Genomic DNA, 18,791 nt, shown 5'->3' on the forward strand with positions numbered 1-18,791 from the left:
TTTTTTGAGGTAAATAGTTAACGCAGCTGTTATTTGACAAGACTAGACAGACAACTAAGACAGGAAAGAGTGATCAGTGCTGCCAGAGAGAGTTTAAGTTAAGTACATAGGGGAAGTTCATGTTAAATATTTTATTAGAAATACAGCATATTAGTGTCAGTCTACCAAAGAGTTGTGGTTTTTCATAAATAATTCGTATTTTTAACTTAACAACATTCCTGTTTCTTAAATATATTTATGGCATTCTAAGAAACCCAATAGCTCGAAAATCGGCAGTAAATTTAGCGCGTTATGATTATGGATAACTAAATGTGAATAACCCTCTGCTTCCATAACCATAAATGCCTCGTGGGGCACGGATTCCCTGATCCAACATGGCAACCAGGTTGACGTATCGCGACCAATGGACAGACGCGGGTTTCAGGGTATCTGGGTACGTGTATATTTCGTTAGTTGCCCTGCAGCAAGCAAAGAAAATGCAGTAGGGGGAGGTGTTAATAGTATTACCATAGCAACCGCGCTGACGTATAATAAAACCCTCCCCGGGTTTTATGTTCAACCGCCCTCAGACGGAAATAGCTTGGTGTAATGTAGTGTTATATAATAAAAAGCTATTGCGTTACCACCGATCGTACTTAAGCTATAGAATCAAGTGTTTTAGTCAAAGAGGGACTCTAGCAGCATAAGCATAGACTTTAACAGATAGAAGAAAAAGAAATTTACGGTTTATCAATGTCTTTTTTAGCTTAGCGGGGAACTCTATTCGACTTTAAAAAGTTGAATTCGAAAAAGGAAATACACACCAACTGTTTTTCCCTCATATAACGTTAGCTTCGCTCTAAAGTTCGTGATTGGCTTTTCTCTTCGGTATTTGCCCTTATTTAAATGGCAAGCTTCCCAGACTCTGTTAACGAAAATGATATAGGTAAGTCGATATGCTAATATATATTTCGTTATTACTTTATTTTATTACCATGTTCTGGGAGCGGCGAGGTAACAGCGCTAACCTTAGTTTTCGCACAGTATTGGCTTCTGACATTCTGTAATGCTAACGGCTGAAATTGCTACACTAACCTAACATTTGTTCGTTTAATTTAGCGTAAACGGGCCAACCATGTTTTATCAGCGAAGCTGCTATTGAAATCGGTATAAGCTAAACTATATCGAGTTGCCGTTTTGTCCGATGCTGTTGTATATATTTTGATTGTTTGTACATTGAGCTGAATTTTGCCCTTACAGCTAGCATAATAGTCCAGCTAGCACTTTTCGGTGTCTGAGAAAAGTGTCATAGTAAATTGTATTTACCCTCTCATAGGCTGTGTAGCTCTGTATCAAATAACATATAACATTACGTCAGTATATTATATTTTGGTTATGGTTGTAATTATTTGTTTCATCATACGTTCTCATACGTAACTGATCCATTTCTTTTCCGCTGGGTTGTTGATACAAATCTCGTCTCGTTTCCTCCCCTCCCCCACACACTAGCAGTGAATAATTCATAGTTGGCACGAGACTAGACTACGTGCATACCAACACGCAATATATGGCTATATATGTATATGTGCGTATATATATAACATGTGTGTGTATAATGTCTTTCTGTAAGTAAATGTTAGTTTACTAGCTAGTTAAATACATCTAAAGGCATAGTTGTACTTCCCTAAATATGATTGTGGGATGTCTTACCATCAGCCTTTGTCTAGCATTAATTCTTTAGGCAATAAGAGAATTGAAATTTAATACATATGACACACTTATAATATAGTCTTTACCTATTTATCTCTGTACTCAGACAGGTAATGCAGCTCTGTTTACATTTGGTCTTTAAAAGAGCTGAAGCCACACTACTACCCTGTGTAAAAGTTTTTTCTTTATTTATTTATGGTATATAATTCTGAATGGATTCTGGATTATTTTGTCTAGAGGTTTAATTTACAGTTTTTTCATTAAACTCGCCTGTAATTCAGTTGGTATTTAATTGTTATAAATCATTGTTAGATAGCACATTTAACTTCTCTATCTAGTAAGGTTCCCCACCCCCGACTTTTATACAGATGGTTTGGTTATTACAGCTAACCAATCAAATGCCTTCTTCAGAGACAAGCCTACTTGATTGTGACTGTAGAGCAGGGGTGTCAAACTCATTTGCACAGGGGGCAAAATCCAAACCACACTTTGGGTCGCGGGCCGAACAGGATAAACATTTACTGAACACACTAAAACTTTTAAAACTTAACTTTTTTGAACATAAACCTTAAATAACTTATAATATTTTGCTCTCTATAAAAATATATCCTGTCTAAGTTATACAAGTTAGAAATAACGTAAACATTAAAAGAACAAACATTCAAATTTCTTTACTCTTATGTCATTTTATATAAAAAATAAACTTAAATTTGAAATATCCCAAAAGATTTTGCTCTCCATAAAAATATATCCTGTCAAAATTATACAAATTCAAAAAATGATCATGCTTCATAACAAAACCTGGAAATATAAATAAAATTTGTGCTTTTCAGCATTAACAAATCAAATCATTCAGTTGTCTTTGCTCTTCAGTCATTGTATCAGAGCTGGACGCCTGGCATCTTTTTTTGGCAACAAGTTTGTTTATGTTTGGTGTGAGGTTCGAGCCGCATGTAGACGGAGCTCGGGCATTTCTGCGGGAATGGAGTGAATAAACTGTGCAGGTCCTGCAGTGTCCTACTTTGTCTTCAGTGTTTCATTACACTCAAGCTTAATCAGCTCCATCTGAATCTGCACAGGTGCAGTTTCCACATTGACGGCAAATGGGTTGCGAAGCAACTCAAAATTCTTTTCTTGTTCGTCAAAGTCACCAAAGCGCAGTGAGAACTCAGTTTATCAGCAAAGTGCGTATTTGCGAACACCGTTGTGCCGATATGGTTCAACATTACTTAGCATCGTGAGGGCTACCTTCACAATAACTTTCAGCATCATAAACTAGACTTGATTAACGTGGAATGTGTTCGGGAAGGCAGCTGAAGCGTTGCATTATGGGATCTGCAGTTTATTGTGTTACAATATCGCCGGGCCATTAATAACAATAATATCGCGGGCCGGATAGAGTTACACGCCGGGCCGGATGTGGCCCGCGGGCCGTGAGTTTGACACATATGCTGTAGAGGTTACTTTGGGATGATTGTAATTCATGTGGGTTGGCTTGAATAAGCAGATAGATTGTAACACACTAATAAATGAAATTTATAAGTGTAACTAAAGTCACTGTGTTGCTTTTTTTCAGCTAAGGCGAAGTTCATTGGGGAGCTCTTGGTACCTGTTGCTCCCTTTGACCAGAAGTCTGGGCACGAGGCTTGGACAGTTGCTTTTGCACCGAATGGTTCCTACTTCGCTTGGTCTCAGGGACATCGCATTGTTAGGCTTATCCCTTGGACAAAATGCCTGAAAAACTTGTAAGTATCTGACATTTTGTCTCTGCAGGGTGCCAAAACATGATTTATTGCATGTCAGTTAGTGGGCAGAGTTTATAAAATAATAATGAAAATGTTATGTTACCATATACGTGCAATATATATATATATATATATATATATATTGCACGTTAAACTGTCAAAAATGACCAGAAGGTCCTAAAGATTGAAATATTTTTGCCATATACTATACATTACGTAGTCTGACAGATGAGGTCAGACAGGAACCTCCCTGGACAATGATATTTGCAGATGACATTGTGATTTGCATTGAGAGTAGAGAGCAGGTGGAGGAACAGCTGGAGAGGTGGAGGTTTGCTCTGAAAAGAAGAGGCATGAACGTCAGTCGTACAAAGACAGAATACATGTGTCTAAACGAGAGGAATCAAGGTAGAAGCGTGAGGTTACAGGGGGCTGAGGTGAAGAAGGTGCAGGAGTTTAAGTACTTGGAGTCAACAGTTCAGTGTGATGGGGAGAGTGGAAAAGAAGTGAAGAGGCAAGTACAGGCAGGTTGGAGCGGGTGGAGGAACGTGTCAGGAGTGTTGTGTGACAGAAGAGTGTCAGCAAGGCTCAAAGGAAAAGTTTACAAGACAGTGGTGAGACCAGCTCTGCTCTATGTGTTAGAGATGGTAGCCGTGAGAAAGAGACAGGAGGCTGAGATGGAGGTAGCAGAGATGAAGATGTTGAGGTTCTCCTTAGGAGTGACAAGGTTGGACAGAATAGAGAACGAGCACATCACAGGGACAGCTCCCGTTGCCTGCGTTAGCAACAAAGTCAGAGAAGCCAGACTGAGATGATTTGGTCATGTGCAGAGGAGGGATATTGACTATATTGGTAGAAGGATGTTGGAGATGGAGCTGCCAGGCAGGATGGCAAGAAGAAGACCAAGGAGGAGATATATGGATGTGATAACAGAGGACAGGAGGTTGGCTGGTGCGAGGGTAGAAGATGCCCACGATAGAGTGAGGTGGAAAAGGATGATCGCTGTGGCGACCCCTGATGGGAAAAGCCGAAAGAGAAGAAGACTATACATGACGTGTATGTGTTCTGCTTCAGTACAACCTGTGTGAAGTCCAGCAGTCTATATTTATTCATAGTCTGTGCTTTACAAATTTTTTTTTTTTTTTTTTTTTGCATATAAAGTAAAGTAAATACAAAATGATTTTTAAATGATGATATGATTTATCAACAAAAGAAAGTTGTCCAAGCCTGCCTGGCACTATGTGGAGAGAGTAATTGCCCCCCAAACCCAAAAACTGGTTGTGCCAAATGTGGTAGCAATCAAGTGACAGTGATCTGGAAGTTGAGTCATGGCAACTGGACTTCTAACTAAAGGAAGTCCAGTTGCCATGACTCAACTTCCAGATAACTTCACTTGGACGACTGAGAATCTTTACCGACAAGTGACAGTGAGTCTTTAACATAGCTGTGGCGGAATTTTGGCCTGCAGAATTTAGAGCACAGAATTCATGGTTTCATTAATTATGGAATGTCATCTAGTTCAGATGTTTTTTGTGAGATAACTCAGTTTTCTTTTTGTTCAGCACTGATTTTAACTTTGGAACTCTCCAATGGATGTATATTTGCCCAGTCTCTCTACTTTGTTAAATCATGAACACTTAAATTGAACTGAGGCCTGCAGTTCTTTAGATGTTGCTTTAGGTTATTTTACGACCTCCTGGTAGAGTCATCGTCATACTCTTGCAATACGTTTGGTAGGCCAGCCACTCCTTGGGCTCAGTTTCTTTTAGATTTTAGTCAAGATAAACCATGTATTTTAATGAAATGTGATGATGCCTAAGAATGTACAACTTGTTTTTTAGAATTCATACCAATGTCAAGCCAATTAGTCTTTATCTCTGAACTAAGACAAATTGTCCTAACACTAGGTATATATATTTAGCTAGTGTAAGGCCAATTTGTCTTAATTGTCTTAAAAAGCGCCAATTCACAACAGAAGTTATCTCAAGGCACTTTAGAGTGCAAGGTTTAAGACCTTACAGAGAATAATTATACAAAAAATGATATAGAAAACCCAACAATCCCATTTGAGCAAGCTTAGGCAACATTGGAGAGGAAAAACTCCCTTTAGAGGAAGAAACCTCCAGCAGAACCAGGCTCATAGTGGGCGGCCATCTGCCTCGATCGGTTGGGGTGAGTGGAAAGAGAAGAGAGAAAAGAACAGCAGGCACAAAATTTTAGCATAACAATATATCATATACTTTAAAATTCTCACCTAATGAATTGTATATTATAGATTAAAAATATTACACACCATGCTGTGTTTTTTCTGTGTTTAAAGCCTAGAATTCTTATTGTCTGTGAAGATTCTCAGTCATCCAGGACATGGTTATCCCAAAGATTTCTCTTCAGTGGCAAGTAGATTATGTTCTTGAAGATATTTCACAGTCTAAGCCTTCTGGATGGAAGGTGAAGGTTCATCAGTTTAGAATTGGTAAAGCCTTCTGGTCTTTTTTGTATCTAAATATGTATACTGCGAACCATGCTTCCAAAATATTAAGGAGAGGAAAAATCCGATTACTCAATCTGCTATATGAATATGTGAATTTCCAGTAACCAGATTTCTTTAGTGCATATAAACTTTAGAGAAACCTGGTTTATTTTTAGTAACCTGGTTAACATGTCAACACACCAGTATTGCTTTCACGGCATTGCTCTGTCCTTTGTTAATAAAGAAACAGTATTAAATAGGATTCACCTATATACTCCCTTTATAGTCTTTTACACAACTGATGTCTTTAGATGACCATATTTTGTCTTCTCCATTCTCCATTGCAGTAGTTCAGTAGGCCATAATGGAGAGGGCACTAATGCCTCAAGCCCCCGGCGTTTGTCCCATCAGAACAGTGAAGGTCAGGTAATGCTGATGGCTGGAGAGCCCTGTGAACATACCATTGACTGTGGTGACATTGTCTGGGGCTTGGCTTTTGGGTCCTCTGTGCCAGAGAAGCAGAGCCGTTGTGTTAACATTGAATGGCACCGCTTCAAATTTGGCCAGGACCAGCTCCTACTGGCAACAGGTCTCAACAATGGCCGTATCAAGATCTGGGATGTTTATACTGGTAAGAACACATCCAAACATGCCACTAGTTTAAACTCTTGACCCTCCTTTCCTTATTTGGCCTAGGACAAAGGAAAAACATCTTTAGATGCGTCTATAAGTTTACTGGAGTCTACAGTGCCCCCCAAACATACTGGAAAAGCACACCCAATTAATATTTCTGCACACTGAAGATTTAGGTTTAGGTTTAAGATCAAATTAAACTGTGATGGGAGAAAAAGTGGGAGTTTTTTATAAAAAGAGGCTATCACTCTACTTTGCAACGCAGTGTAATTCACTGTGGGTTGTCCTTGATTGGAGACAATTTCCTACAAGAGGACATTGACCCAAAGCATAACTCCAGACTACCCAAGAACTTTTTAGGCAAGGAGAAGTCAGATGGTGATTCAGGAATCACAGGGTAAACTCTCCTCAGAATACCTCAACATGTAAGGCTGTAATTGCTGCAATGAGAACAAAGGTTAGAAAGGGTTGAAAGCGAATGAAGTTTGTTTTAAACTGATTCAATAAAAGGTAATTATTTCTAACTTTGTCATTGTTTTTTTTTATTAATTGTATTAAATTAATAGTATGTTAACTTATTTCAAATTAATTAAATTTATTAATTTGAAACGTTATTAAACTGAAAAATTAAACTAAAAAAAAACAATACAGAGTTTGTGATACTGAAAGGAAAAGGGTGGCTGTGACTATGAGGTAGTGCAGTCATCAAGCAATTGTTGGATCGATGGTTTGATTCCTGCTCCTCCTGTCACATGTCAAAGTATCCTTGGGTAACATACTGATGCTCAAGTAGCCCTTGATGAGTCAAGTCAGCTGCATGGAAGCTCTCCCATGGGGGTGAGAGTGTGTGCGAATAGGTAAATGAGAAGCAGTGTAAAAAGTGCTTTATAATTGCTGTCCATTTACCATTTATCAGACTCCGGACTTTTCTAAACAGCAGATCACAGACAAATTAAGCCAGAGCATGTGGTATTTAATTTGATGTTAAAATGAGAATTACTCATTTTATAGGTAAAGCTTATTAAATGATTAACTGTAGAACTGTGTTGAAAATTGTTTATGCTGTAAAGCTGGAGAATTGCTGTGCATGAGTGTATTACTCACTAGTTTATAAATTTGACTGTGGAGGAGTTGCACTTAGGGACAAATTTTTCCTTAATCAGCTGTTTGATTTGATTACTTGTTGCAGGAAAACTGTTGCTGAATCTGATGGACCATACGGATGTAGTGCGTGACTTGACCTTTGCTCCTGATGGCAGCCTTATGCTGGTCTCTGCATCCAGGGATAAAACTCTCCGTGTGTGGGACCTCAAAGATGATGGTATATATATATATATATATATATATATGATCTGTCTTTGATGGAGGAATATTATTTTATTTCAACTGTCTTTAATTTGCTTTTCTTTCTATATTTCTCTTATTTTTCACTTAAAGCCACTATATGCAACTTTTAATTAATCCCTTTGTAGCATGGGCATCAGAAATTCACACTGTCATAACCTCTGGAATCTCATAGATGGTCTGGTCTTCCTTTCTCTCTCCACTTTTCACTCACCCCAACTGGTTATTAATGTTATTATTTGGCATCAGCGAATGTCTGCACACATGCTTACATTAACATTAATAGTGCCTGCAGACACATGTGCAACCTCCACTGGGAGTGTTTTACATCTAAATACAGTGCTGTGAAAACACAACAGCAAGTTCACCTCTGAATGGCTCCTAGGAAAAAAAAGGTTTTGGATGGCCTAGTCAAAGTGCGGACTTAAAACCAATTGAGATGCTGTGGCTGAGTTTAAAAAGTTCTTCAAACAACAGTGGGTTCAATATTAAAATTTGTTTGATTATCTGAATCAAGGGTCGACACGGTGGTGTAGTGGTTAGCACTGTGACCTTACTGCAAGAAGGACTTGGGATCTTGGTCTCTACATGTCAGCCTCTACATGTCACCCTTTCAGACATGTGCTACATGTCTAACAGGGTAACTTTTAATGGTGCAAACAAACTAGACTAATGTTTCACACACATCTCACATCTGTGTCTTCTTTAGATTCAGATAGAAGTCTAAAGTAAAGTGTAGTGTATTTATACTTTTCATTAGACACCTAAGGACAGGTACGGTATATGGAGGCATAGTGGAGCCAGTCTATTCCAAAATGCAACTTGCTGTTTACTTTCTGATGTCGTGTAATTTTAATCATGGCTTCAATGCCCTACTTTTTTGCCTCTACTTAAAGCACAATTTTATTTATTTAAATTAATTACAAATTATTTATATAATTGTTTTATAACAACCACGTTAGATGTATAAGAATTAATAGAATTATTTTATCTTATTATGTAGCAACATTTTAAAAATAATAATAATATAATAATCATGGCTTGTGACATTAGTATAACCTTTTCAGTAAATTAAAATGGTGTAGTGATTAATAATATTGTTTGCGTCTTGTATAGGTAACATGGTGAAGGTTTTGCGAGGGCATCAAAACTGGGTGTACTGCAGTGCCTTCTCCCCTGACTCTTCCATCCTCTGCTCAGTTGGCGCTGGCAAAGCAGTATGTACAGAGTTCCTTTTCACTTTGTTTTATGTGTTTGCTAGCTAATTTTTTGCAGTTGTTTGTGACTAGTTATGCTCAGTTATCAGCCTACAAATTAAAAAAAATCCCCATCTCTCTCTTTCAATTCCCACCTTAGAACAAACTGTCCTCAGTGTCATAATAAATCGATATACCTACATCTAGATTCTGTTAGATTTTTGTAATGGAATAAGAAATATATGTTTTGAAATTTGCATGCAGAGCAGACAACTGTTTCATCATTGCTATTTAGCTGAAATGAAATAAAAAAAAATCACACGTTCTGTAACTCTCTAATGTGTCTATGTTGAAGTGGGGGAAACCCGAAATAAAACCTAACGTTATTACTGCAGGGAAATCTTTAAAAAGAAATACTGAGCCATACCTGGCATGGTAGTGAAGGTCAGATACACCTCCTATATTTCTGCAGACAGTACAATAAACACGTTTCTGCATAGACAAAAGTAATGTAGACTGGCCCCAATTAGTTCAACCTATCTGCTGTTGCAGTCCTAAATTCATTTTAACATGGTGGTAATGGTAGACATGGTCATAGCTTTGTTAGGCTGTGTGTCCCTACAGTGTGTGTCTTGCTCTTCCTGTCACAGGTGGTGGCAGAGCTCAGTGTGTGATTGGTTTTGAAAGGAGCGCCACGCTGACATTTGGCGCAGCCGGTGTAAACCGGGGATGCACAGTGCGCATAGCCCAAAGGCCTGGCCAGGGGCAGCCAGGCACCTGACCCGCAAGGTCAATCTGTACGTAGGTGGTGCTCCATGTCTGTCTAACTCTACTGTTGCAGTTCCTTATTTTATTTTATTAATTTCAGATAAAAACTATCATCAAACTGGCAGATAAATACCAACCTCTCTTAACCCCCACCTCTTTTCAAGCCCACTTCCTCATCTCACCCCTCATCTTTAAATTGTTCAACTGATCATCTGCATTTCCTAGCTGTTACAGTTCACAAACTAGCGTTACTTGCTAAAGAAAACATACAAGTTAGGAGAACCCAACATTAAATTAAGAAACTAGAAAACTAGCTAGCACAAAGAGGGAGAAACCTGCTCAAACTGAGCTGAACCATTAGCCTGCATATGAGTAGTATTTGCCTCTCTACAGAGCACTGACAGAGTGACAAGATGCCCAAATAATATATAATTTCTTAAGAAAATATTCACACCTCTTCGGTTTTTGTGCATTTTATAGTAGTAGTCTTCTCTACTGCTTTTATCTGCTTTACTGAATAAAATGCATTTACCAAAGGACCTACACATTTCTGCAAACAATGCCATGCTGTGGCTGTCAAAATAGTACTTAACCAATTTTCACTTTAAAACACTTTAATGGAGTTTAACTATTTTTTGCGAAAATTTAAATTAGTTTTTCATTGTAGGTTAAAATACAAGGCAATATGCTTTTTAGAAGTAAAAAAAAAAAAAGTTAAATAAAAACATTGTTTCCAAAATCAGTGAGCAATTGTGTAAATAATTACAATCTGGATATTGACTTAAATAATTGTTCTTATGATTTTGATAATTGAGCAGCCAGATATAGTAAAATTGTTAGTTTATTTGAAATGGAATTGCTCATCAATCTGCACTGAGTATCAAAAGCAATGTCTGATTTTCAGTACAACAGTACTGTGAGTTCAACAGAATGATCAGGCTAATACCATCCCTGTGGTGGGAGTGTTAGTCTATGTTTGCGTCGTTGAAAAAAAGAAAGGTGAGATGTCACCCCAGGCTTGTGTCTCGTGCACTCTGGAGCAGATTTTCTTGAAGGACAGCTATGTGTTTGGCTGCATTCATCTTTCCTGTCAGAACTGAGTGAAGGATGCATTTGGGACAAGCCTTGAGTGGTCCTGTCAAAGTCATACATCTTTTGATGCAAGATGGAAGACTTAAACCAGACATGTCCCATCCAATGTGATGAAATTCGAGAGAATCTGTCAGCAAGAATGCAAAAACTTTTAGACACATAGTAAGAAGACTTGAAGCTGGAATTGCTACCAGACCTGGTTCTACAAAGAAAGGTGTAAATACTTTTGTAAATTAGAAATTAAAGCAAGCATTTTATAAAATATGTTTTTACTTCATTATTATGAGCTATGATGTGTATAGCTATAAATCAGAGATTGAAGCATGTATTTCTGAAAATATATATTCACTTTCTGGGCAATTGTCTATAGGCTGATCTAGACATTACCCATATTGATAAACTCAAAACAGATTTTATACTGTAAAATAAAATACAACACACTAAAATGTGCAAAAACTGAAGTGGTGTGAATATGTTTTGAAGTGCCTGTAATTGCATAGCTTTTTGATGAGCCATTTCCCTCAGTCCAAATGTATTTATGGACAAAATTATTGGCACCATTTCATTAAAGAAAGAAAAACCCACAACCGAAATACCTTGAAACTGACAAAAGTAATAATAAAAAACAAATTACAAAAAATTAACTTGTGAAAATCAGATATTGCTTTAGAATTGTGGTTCAACTGTTTTTTAAAAAACAAACTAATGAATCTGGCCTGGACAAACATTATGGCACCCTTGACTTAATATTTTGTTACACAACCTTTTGAGGCATCTCTGCAAGCAAGCGATTTCTGTAACTCTCAATGAGACTGTCAGGTATTTTGGCCCGCTCCTCACGAGTAAACTGCACCAGCTGTCTGAGGTTTGAAGGGTGCCTTCTCCCCACTCCACATATGTTGAATAGATCAGGACTCATAGAACCACTTCAAAATAGTCCAATGATTGGTTCTTAGCCATTCTTGGGTAATCTTAGCTGTGTTTTGGTTGTGATCTGACACTGATGTACCTTGACCACTGATTTCACCTCTAATCTTTTTGAAAGTTATTTTGGGCTCTTACCATTTGTATTATCTTCAATTTGTCATCGACTATCCCCTAGGGCCATGTCAGGAAGGTTGGCTACAGTCCCGACAACAAGCTGCTTGGAGATGGTCTTACAGCCTTTACCTTTAACATGTTTGTCTATCATTTTTTTTCTAATCTCCTGAGAAAACCTTTCTGTGGTTCATGTTGAGTGTGGTACACACTGTGACACCAAACCGCACAGTGACCACTTTTCACCCTTTAAATAGGCATACTGACAATACTGATTACAAGTGTGAAGACACCTGTGATGCTAATTACAGGACACGCTTTAGTGTTAACAAGTCCCTATGGTCTATTTATCATCTTTTCTAGGAGTGCAATAATTTTTGTCCAAGCTAGTTTTTTTTTTTAACTTTATTTCAACCACAACCTTAAAGCAATGTCTGATTTTCTAAGTTAAATTTTAGTAAATTTTTATTTGTTATTATTACTATTATATTTTTATTTTATAAGGGAAGGGCGCAAATAATTTTGTCCATGTCTGTGTATTTATTTATTAACAGAAAATCACCATACATGACAAAAACAAAGCAGAAATCACATTTCTACCTGTGTATGTGATTGTGTGTCCGCCCACATGTGGGTATGTTTGTATGTGTGTGAGTGTGTGTTTTTGTGTGTGTGTGTGTGTGTGTATGCAAATGTGTACTGTGCCAGAGGTATCAAGCCTTTGGGCATAAAATATTATTTTTTTCTTGTATTATCTATCTCTCTTTGTAGGCATCTGCTGGAGCTGTGAGCCTATTGTAAACACAGTGAACTAAAACTCTGAAAGGAGAAACCAGTGGAGTAACATTATGTTACCTTAAGTTACTCCTTGTTTTATTTATTTATTTTTTTCTATAGATGCTTTTGTGAAAATGATAAAGTGTTAATTCAAAATTAATACTGTATAATATGTCATGAATTTAAATATTATATAATTAATTACAATATTATGTAAATATTCAACTGTTTTTATTAATATAATTATTTGTCAGTTTAGGTGAAGAGTTGCATATTGGCATAGCATGTGCTCTTTTGTTTGTTTGGTGTGGTTTCAGATTACAAAGCTTTACAGTGACACTGAGCATAACATAAGTATACGCTTATACGGTTTAATTCTGTTTTTCTGTTTTGTTTTGTTTTTCTCATTTATTTGCATATAGTAGGCATAAGTATAAGATAGCACATCAGAAATCATTCTATAGGCTATAACAGTTCTCTTGTCACATTGCAGGTGTTCCTGTGGAACATGGATGAGCACACACTGATTCAGAAGCTGGAGGGACACCACAATGATGTGGTGTCTTGTGAGTTTTCACCAGATGGGGCACTGTTGGCCACTGCCTCTTATGACACTCGAGTTATTGTATGGGACCACCACAAGGCCACTGTCTTGCTGGAACTGGGGTAAGGAATAGTACACAGAATGAAATATTTAACAATATGCAAGATGTGGACTGGTGAGGGAGGCAATCAAGACACCCATGATGCCTCTAAAAGAGTAAAAAGCTTTTGCAGCTGAGATGGGAGAAACAAACACAAATTAATGGGTGCCTAGCTCCTCTTAGATATTTATGATTAACTCTGGGGTTAGGGTTAAATAGATCTCTCTAACTCCAATACTGTTGCTATTGTGTTTTTTCAGCCATCTCTTCCCTCCTCCATCACCTATTTTTGCTGGAGGGGCAAATGACCGCTGGGTTCGTGCTGTAAGCTTCTGCCCAGATGGCCGCCACATTGCCAGCCTTACAGATGACAGGTAAGATTGGTTAGTGTAGTGGTAACATCACCACCATGCCTACCTCAGGCAAGACCTCCTCACGCTTACCCTGCCTACCCTTGTACCGACTTGTAAGTCGCTTTGGATAAGGGCATCTGATAAATGCCTAAATGTAAAGACATAGAATAAGACTCCCTCTTTTTTAGTTCTGTGTTTGCTTGTGTTACTTGGTTCAGCTACTAAATCAGCAAGAGCATATATCACCCATCTAATACTTTTCTTTCCTTTATCTTGAGTCTTGTCACAGTGGCAGCATGCATATGTTGGGGACTAGTAGACAAGTTCTAAGAATATGGTATACAGTAGGTAAAGATTGGCAACATATGGTGTACATTTAAATTGAGTGTTCAATTCTTAATATACAGTGCTCTGAAAAAGTATGTGCCCCCTTCCTGATTTTCTATTTTTTTTTGCATATTGGTAGACTTAAATGATCCAGATAATTAAATATTAATATAAATAAAAATTAATATATTCTTGTTGCGAATGTGACATCTCAGGAAATCCTAGAGGGATTTTTTTATTCTCAGCTTGATAAATATTCATGTTGTTCAACCATACATTCTAAGTTTATAACACAGGCCTGTGGATTATACATACTGTCATCTAGTTAACATTAGTTAAAGTTGAATCAGTGATTTTCATTAGATGTGTGAAGAAAACCTTTCTGCACAAGTAGACAAGAGCACTGAGGTGGCATTAGTTTGATAATGACACATTTGTCACTAGCTGCATGAAGGGCTCCATGGCCAGAGATACAAAGGACAGAACTGAGTAGTAAATCTTTATTTGCAACGGCAGATCAACAGTAAATCAGTGAAGTCAGCAGTTACCAGATGGGGGGAGATGACATAGGATGAGTATGGTGGTCTGGGTTGAAAACCGGAAGTGACGAAAAAAACAGCACATGGAACAAAATGGAGGGCAATGGAGGTGGTGAATGGTGGCAACCAGTGGAGAGTGTCCAGGAGTGTAAACAGATTATCACAGGCGTACAATGACAGTAACAGAACGTGACGAAAACCAATGTCCAACTGTCCACACAGTGTGGGTAAGCAGTTTATGGTGAAGAACTAGGCAGTCCAAACAGTAAATCAAAAGGCTAAACTCAGGTCAAGGGTAATCCAGGTAATACACAGTTAGGGCAGTTCAGAGGCAAGTCCGGCAGGCAAAATCCACAACAGAAAGACAATCCAGGTCGAAACACAAAGGCGGTCCAAACAGTCAGAGCAGGGAAGGGGACAACAAGGGAGAAAACAGAACATGGAAAAACACTCACTGAACCAAAGGGGAAGACGGGAAGCAGAGTCAGGTCAGGCTGGTCCAGTAAGGGGGAATCCAGAGTAGACAGGGTAGAAGGGGTACAGGTCCGGGAAAGGGAATCAAGCAGGCACAGGTACGGGACTGATACTGTGAGCAGGGGAAATGACAGGGAATGAACAGAACTCACAGCACCAGGGGGTCAGGCAAGAGACGGGGTCCAGATCAGGCAGAGTCCGAAAAATCCAAACAAATCAGTCCACAAGAAACGCTGGATAGTGTCCAGAACAGACTATCTGGCAGAGGAGACCGGTGAGCGGGCCGGTATTTATAGTGTGGGGGAGACCAGGTGTCGTCAATTGGGTGAGTGTGTGAACAGACTGGGAAGAGGAAACAGGAAGTTGCCAAAATAAAACTACAAGGGGGAAACAGCAACGAGGCTGGAATCATGACAGTTTTAGTTAATATAATCTGTAAACACTAAAAACAAAAATTTTGTCTAGTGTCTTGCATGTAGTTTAGATTCTGATAGTATTGTCCCTGTTATGTGTGTCTTCTCAGATGGCTTCGTTTCTGGAGTATTGAGGAAAGGGCTCCTCAGGCCATTGCCACCCTCTCTAATGGGCTCTGCTGTGCTTTCTCTGCTGAAGGAAGTGTCCTTGCTGCTGGGTAAGACACATGTTCAGACACATCACTCTACACACAGATCACTTTACATTTGCTTTATTCTCATATTTGTGACTCCTAGCCTATAACAGGAGCCAAAGGTTTCATATTTTATCTTAGATTGCTGTTGCCTTATGCGGGTGTATGCATTCTTAGCTGTTTTTACATTGAGAAGATAAAAAAAATCACTTAACTCATGGTGTGCTTAAAACGTACTAGTGCAATTTTATGCAGCTTAGAGCTATACTACTTCCTTCATTATCATTATCATTTTTATTTCTTTTTTTAGAACTCGCGATGGTAGTGTGCACTTTTGGGAGTGTCCTCGTAGCATTGCCAGTCTGCAGCACTTATGCAGGATGGCTCTCCGACGAGTGATGACGACCCAGCAGGTAGAGGCCTTGGCCATACCCACTCCACTTTGTGACTACCTGACATACAAAGTCATCTAATCTCCCTGCATTACCCTAGCAGTAGCAGATCTATCTGCAAATGCTTTAGCATCAACATGCCGAAAAATCAACAATTTTTCAGAGGACTTTGTTGAACAAACAAAGGAGAAAATGGTTTAAGCCACATCCTTGTCTTAAACCTCCAACACATCCACTTACGGCAGATTATTGTGTTATTTTGTACATATTTATTTTTTTAGGTGATTTAATAAATGAGTGTGCTGGGGTCAGCACACCATCCATGCCTGTAAGGTCAAGTTCTTTATGTTCCACCATATTTGTGTGATATCAATAAGTATTCAGATCATTTTCTAGGTGGCTCCAACTGTCTATCAGGTTCAGTAAGCTCTTAAGTTTTTCTTTTGACTTGAAATGGCAGTTGCACTTAATTTGAGATGTTGCAGTAGTGTTTGCTCATATCTTCTGTTTCATATTTTAACTACTATTGCACTTGTCACTGAAGCCCAGACTTTTGTATGGGTTTTTTAAATGCAGCAACTATTGATACGATACAGTATATAACTTAGTTTGCTTTATTTCTATTGTTTGGTCATAATAGAAACAGGCAGAGTGAAAATTCAGGAGCTAGCTATTTAACTAGTTAGTTCATTAGCCATTGCTAGTCCCAGTTAACCAGCTCAATAAGAAAAGAAAAAAGCTGTTATGTCAGTATCAGTTAATATATCAGGTAGTAAATTAATGAATCTTGAATCTAAATGTTAAATCTGAATGACAAGAAATTACTACAGAGATGCCAAACTGGGCAATTTCAGTGGGTGAAAATGACCTGGTCAGTACATTTATTGTTTTCAGTTTGTTTAAAAAAACAGTAAGTGAAACTTATTATAATCGTCTGATATAGTCATTATGTCATTCCACTGGCGTCAGCAACTTCATGCAGTCCCCCGTAGAATTTTGTTTAGGTCTAATGACAAAATAAATGCTAAAAAACAATCTGCTATTTTCTACAGAACTGGTAGCTGAAATCAGAGATTCAGGAAATGCCATCTATCTGTATCTAACGGTCATCAGTGAACCCTAAATTGGTGCAGTTTTAGCCACCCATAGTGCACCCAAAAATGTCTTACTGGTTACATGCACTCAGCTGGCTATTTATTGAATTGGTGCCTTTTAAAACTATAGTAACTAAACCATGTTGGAATTCTAACCTTCATGAGGTTTTGCAGGTTTGTTGAAGGAATGCTTTATCAGAATTTATTAGATTTAGCTAGGTGTCAATAAACTGCCAACTGAGTCTAAATTATAACAGTATGTTTGAATGTATGTGATTCTTGGTGTGCATGTGTGCCATGCCAAGGGCAATATTTTTTAATTTCCTTCTAAAATAAAGCAGTTAACTAGATTTTGAACTTTTCATAGTTCCATGATAGGTGTAGTGGAATAAAAAATAATATACTGTTTGCAATTTCCAGGTCTTCTGCATAAATTTTTCATAAAATGTGCTCTAATCTTCACCTAAGTTACGAATATCAACCAACACAATATATCTAAACTGACAAAAACAAAAAGGAGCTCAAAATCATGATGTTCCATCCACCATACTTCAATATTGGATCATGTTTTCATGTTTGTAGTTCCACTTCTGCTTTTTTGTCCCGATCGCATCATAGTGTCAAGGTAGTCTCTGGTAAACTACAGAAAGTGCTTACTTGAGGTTATTGGTGCCAAAGGTGGAGCAATTTATTATACAGATGCAATTACTACTACTACTCTATATATTTAATGGGTGTTTCAAATAAGATAACATAAAAGATCATGACAGTTTTATCAGCTTATGAATATTGTGTTTGACAATTAGGTGCCATTACACTGTCTTGCAACTGTATGTATGAATGAATGTATGTATGTATATACAAAATTGTATGTCTATAAACATCAGTTGTTCTGTTCAACATCTATTTTTAATATAAATGTCAATCTTGTTTAAATATGAAAATTCCCATCAAAATGTTGTCCTACTAATAAAGCCCAGCGTCAAACGTCACGTTTTGGGTCAAATTTAGTCTTTATGAGTGCTCCTGCCCTGCCACCATGTATAAATTCCAACTAGCAATTCCAACAACTCTGAAAAGTATTAAAAAATAACCAACTAGTGAGCTGCTATTCTCAGCCATCATCACCACCACTGAAATCTTGATAAAATCATATTATAATTCCTAACTTGAGCAAGACCATTTTTACAACCATGATTGTCATGTTCAGTTTGTTCAATTCAATTCAATTTAGCAGCTGCCAATCATTGGTAAGATGTTCTGACAGTCAGTACTAATGCCAAAGGTTTCCTTTTCATGCAGTGTATTTAAAGGGTGTAGTAATTTTCTTTGTTTTTTGCTGATAAATGGAGGGTGTCTTATAAATGGGCTTAGTTATAGAGAACCTTAACAGGAGTGTGCATTACATTATATATTTATACCTGGAACTACTGTGTTTGGGAAAATCATGGTTCTGTCTCAGTGAGATCCAGTATGAAGTGGTAAAAAAATGAAATGTATATGAATGTATCCAGTTTCTGCAATGTTTTTATAATTTTATTGTGTTTGTACATGTTCATAGTTTAAATAAAGAGTTTTGACAAAATAATGGTGTATATTCTTAACATAA

General features: G+C 37.7%; 1 protein-coding gene across 1 annotated transcript; it reads left to right on the forward strand.

The window, feature by feature from the left end:
• The first annotated feature begins 564 nt into the window (after nucleotides 1-564).
• On the forward strand, nucleotides 565-18,761 carry wsb1 (WD repeat and SOCS box containing 1). The gene is made up of 9 exons (XM_026366751.1): nucleotides 565-925; nucleotides 3,266-3,434; nucleotides 6,252-6,535; nucleotides 7,727-7,858; nucleotides 8,998-9,098; nucleotides 13,246-13,418; nucleotides 13,657-13,770; nucleotides 15,613-15,720; nucleotides 16,007-18,761. The coding sequence occupies exons 1-9, from the start codon at nucleotides 886-888 to the stop codon at nucleotides 16,167-16,169; spliced, it is 1,284 nt and encodes a 427-aa protein (XP_026222536.1). The 5' UTR covers nucleotides 565-885; the 3' UTR covers nucleotides 16,170-18,761.
• Nucleotides 18,762-18,791: the final 30 nt, after the last annotated feature.

Source organism: Anabas testudineus, chromosome 13, assembly GCF_900324465.2.
Source record: "Anabas testudineus chromosome 13, fAnaTes1.2, whole genome shotgun sequence".
NCBI lineage: Eukaryota > Metazoa > Chordata > Actinopteri > Anabantiformes > Anabantidae > Anabas > Anabas testudineus.

What these genes read in the sequence shown, in the direction of transcription:
- wsb1 (XM_026366751.1), top strand. Translation starts at nt 886, where the DNA reads ATGGCAAGCTTCCCAGACTCTGTTAACGAAAATGATATAG. An exon ending in ACAAAATGCCTGAAAAACTT is followed by an intron (nt 3,435 to 6,251) that starts GTAAGTATCTGA and finishes TCTCCATTGCAG; the next exon opens with TAGTTCAGTAGGCCATAATG. An exon ending in CAGTTGGCGCTGGCAAAGCA is followed by an intron (nt 9,099 to 13,245) that starts GTATGTACAGAG and finishes GTCACATTGCAG; the next exon opens with GTGTTCCTGTGGAACATGGA.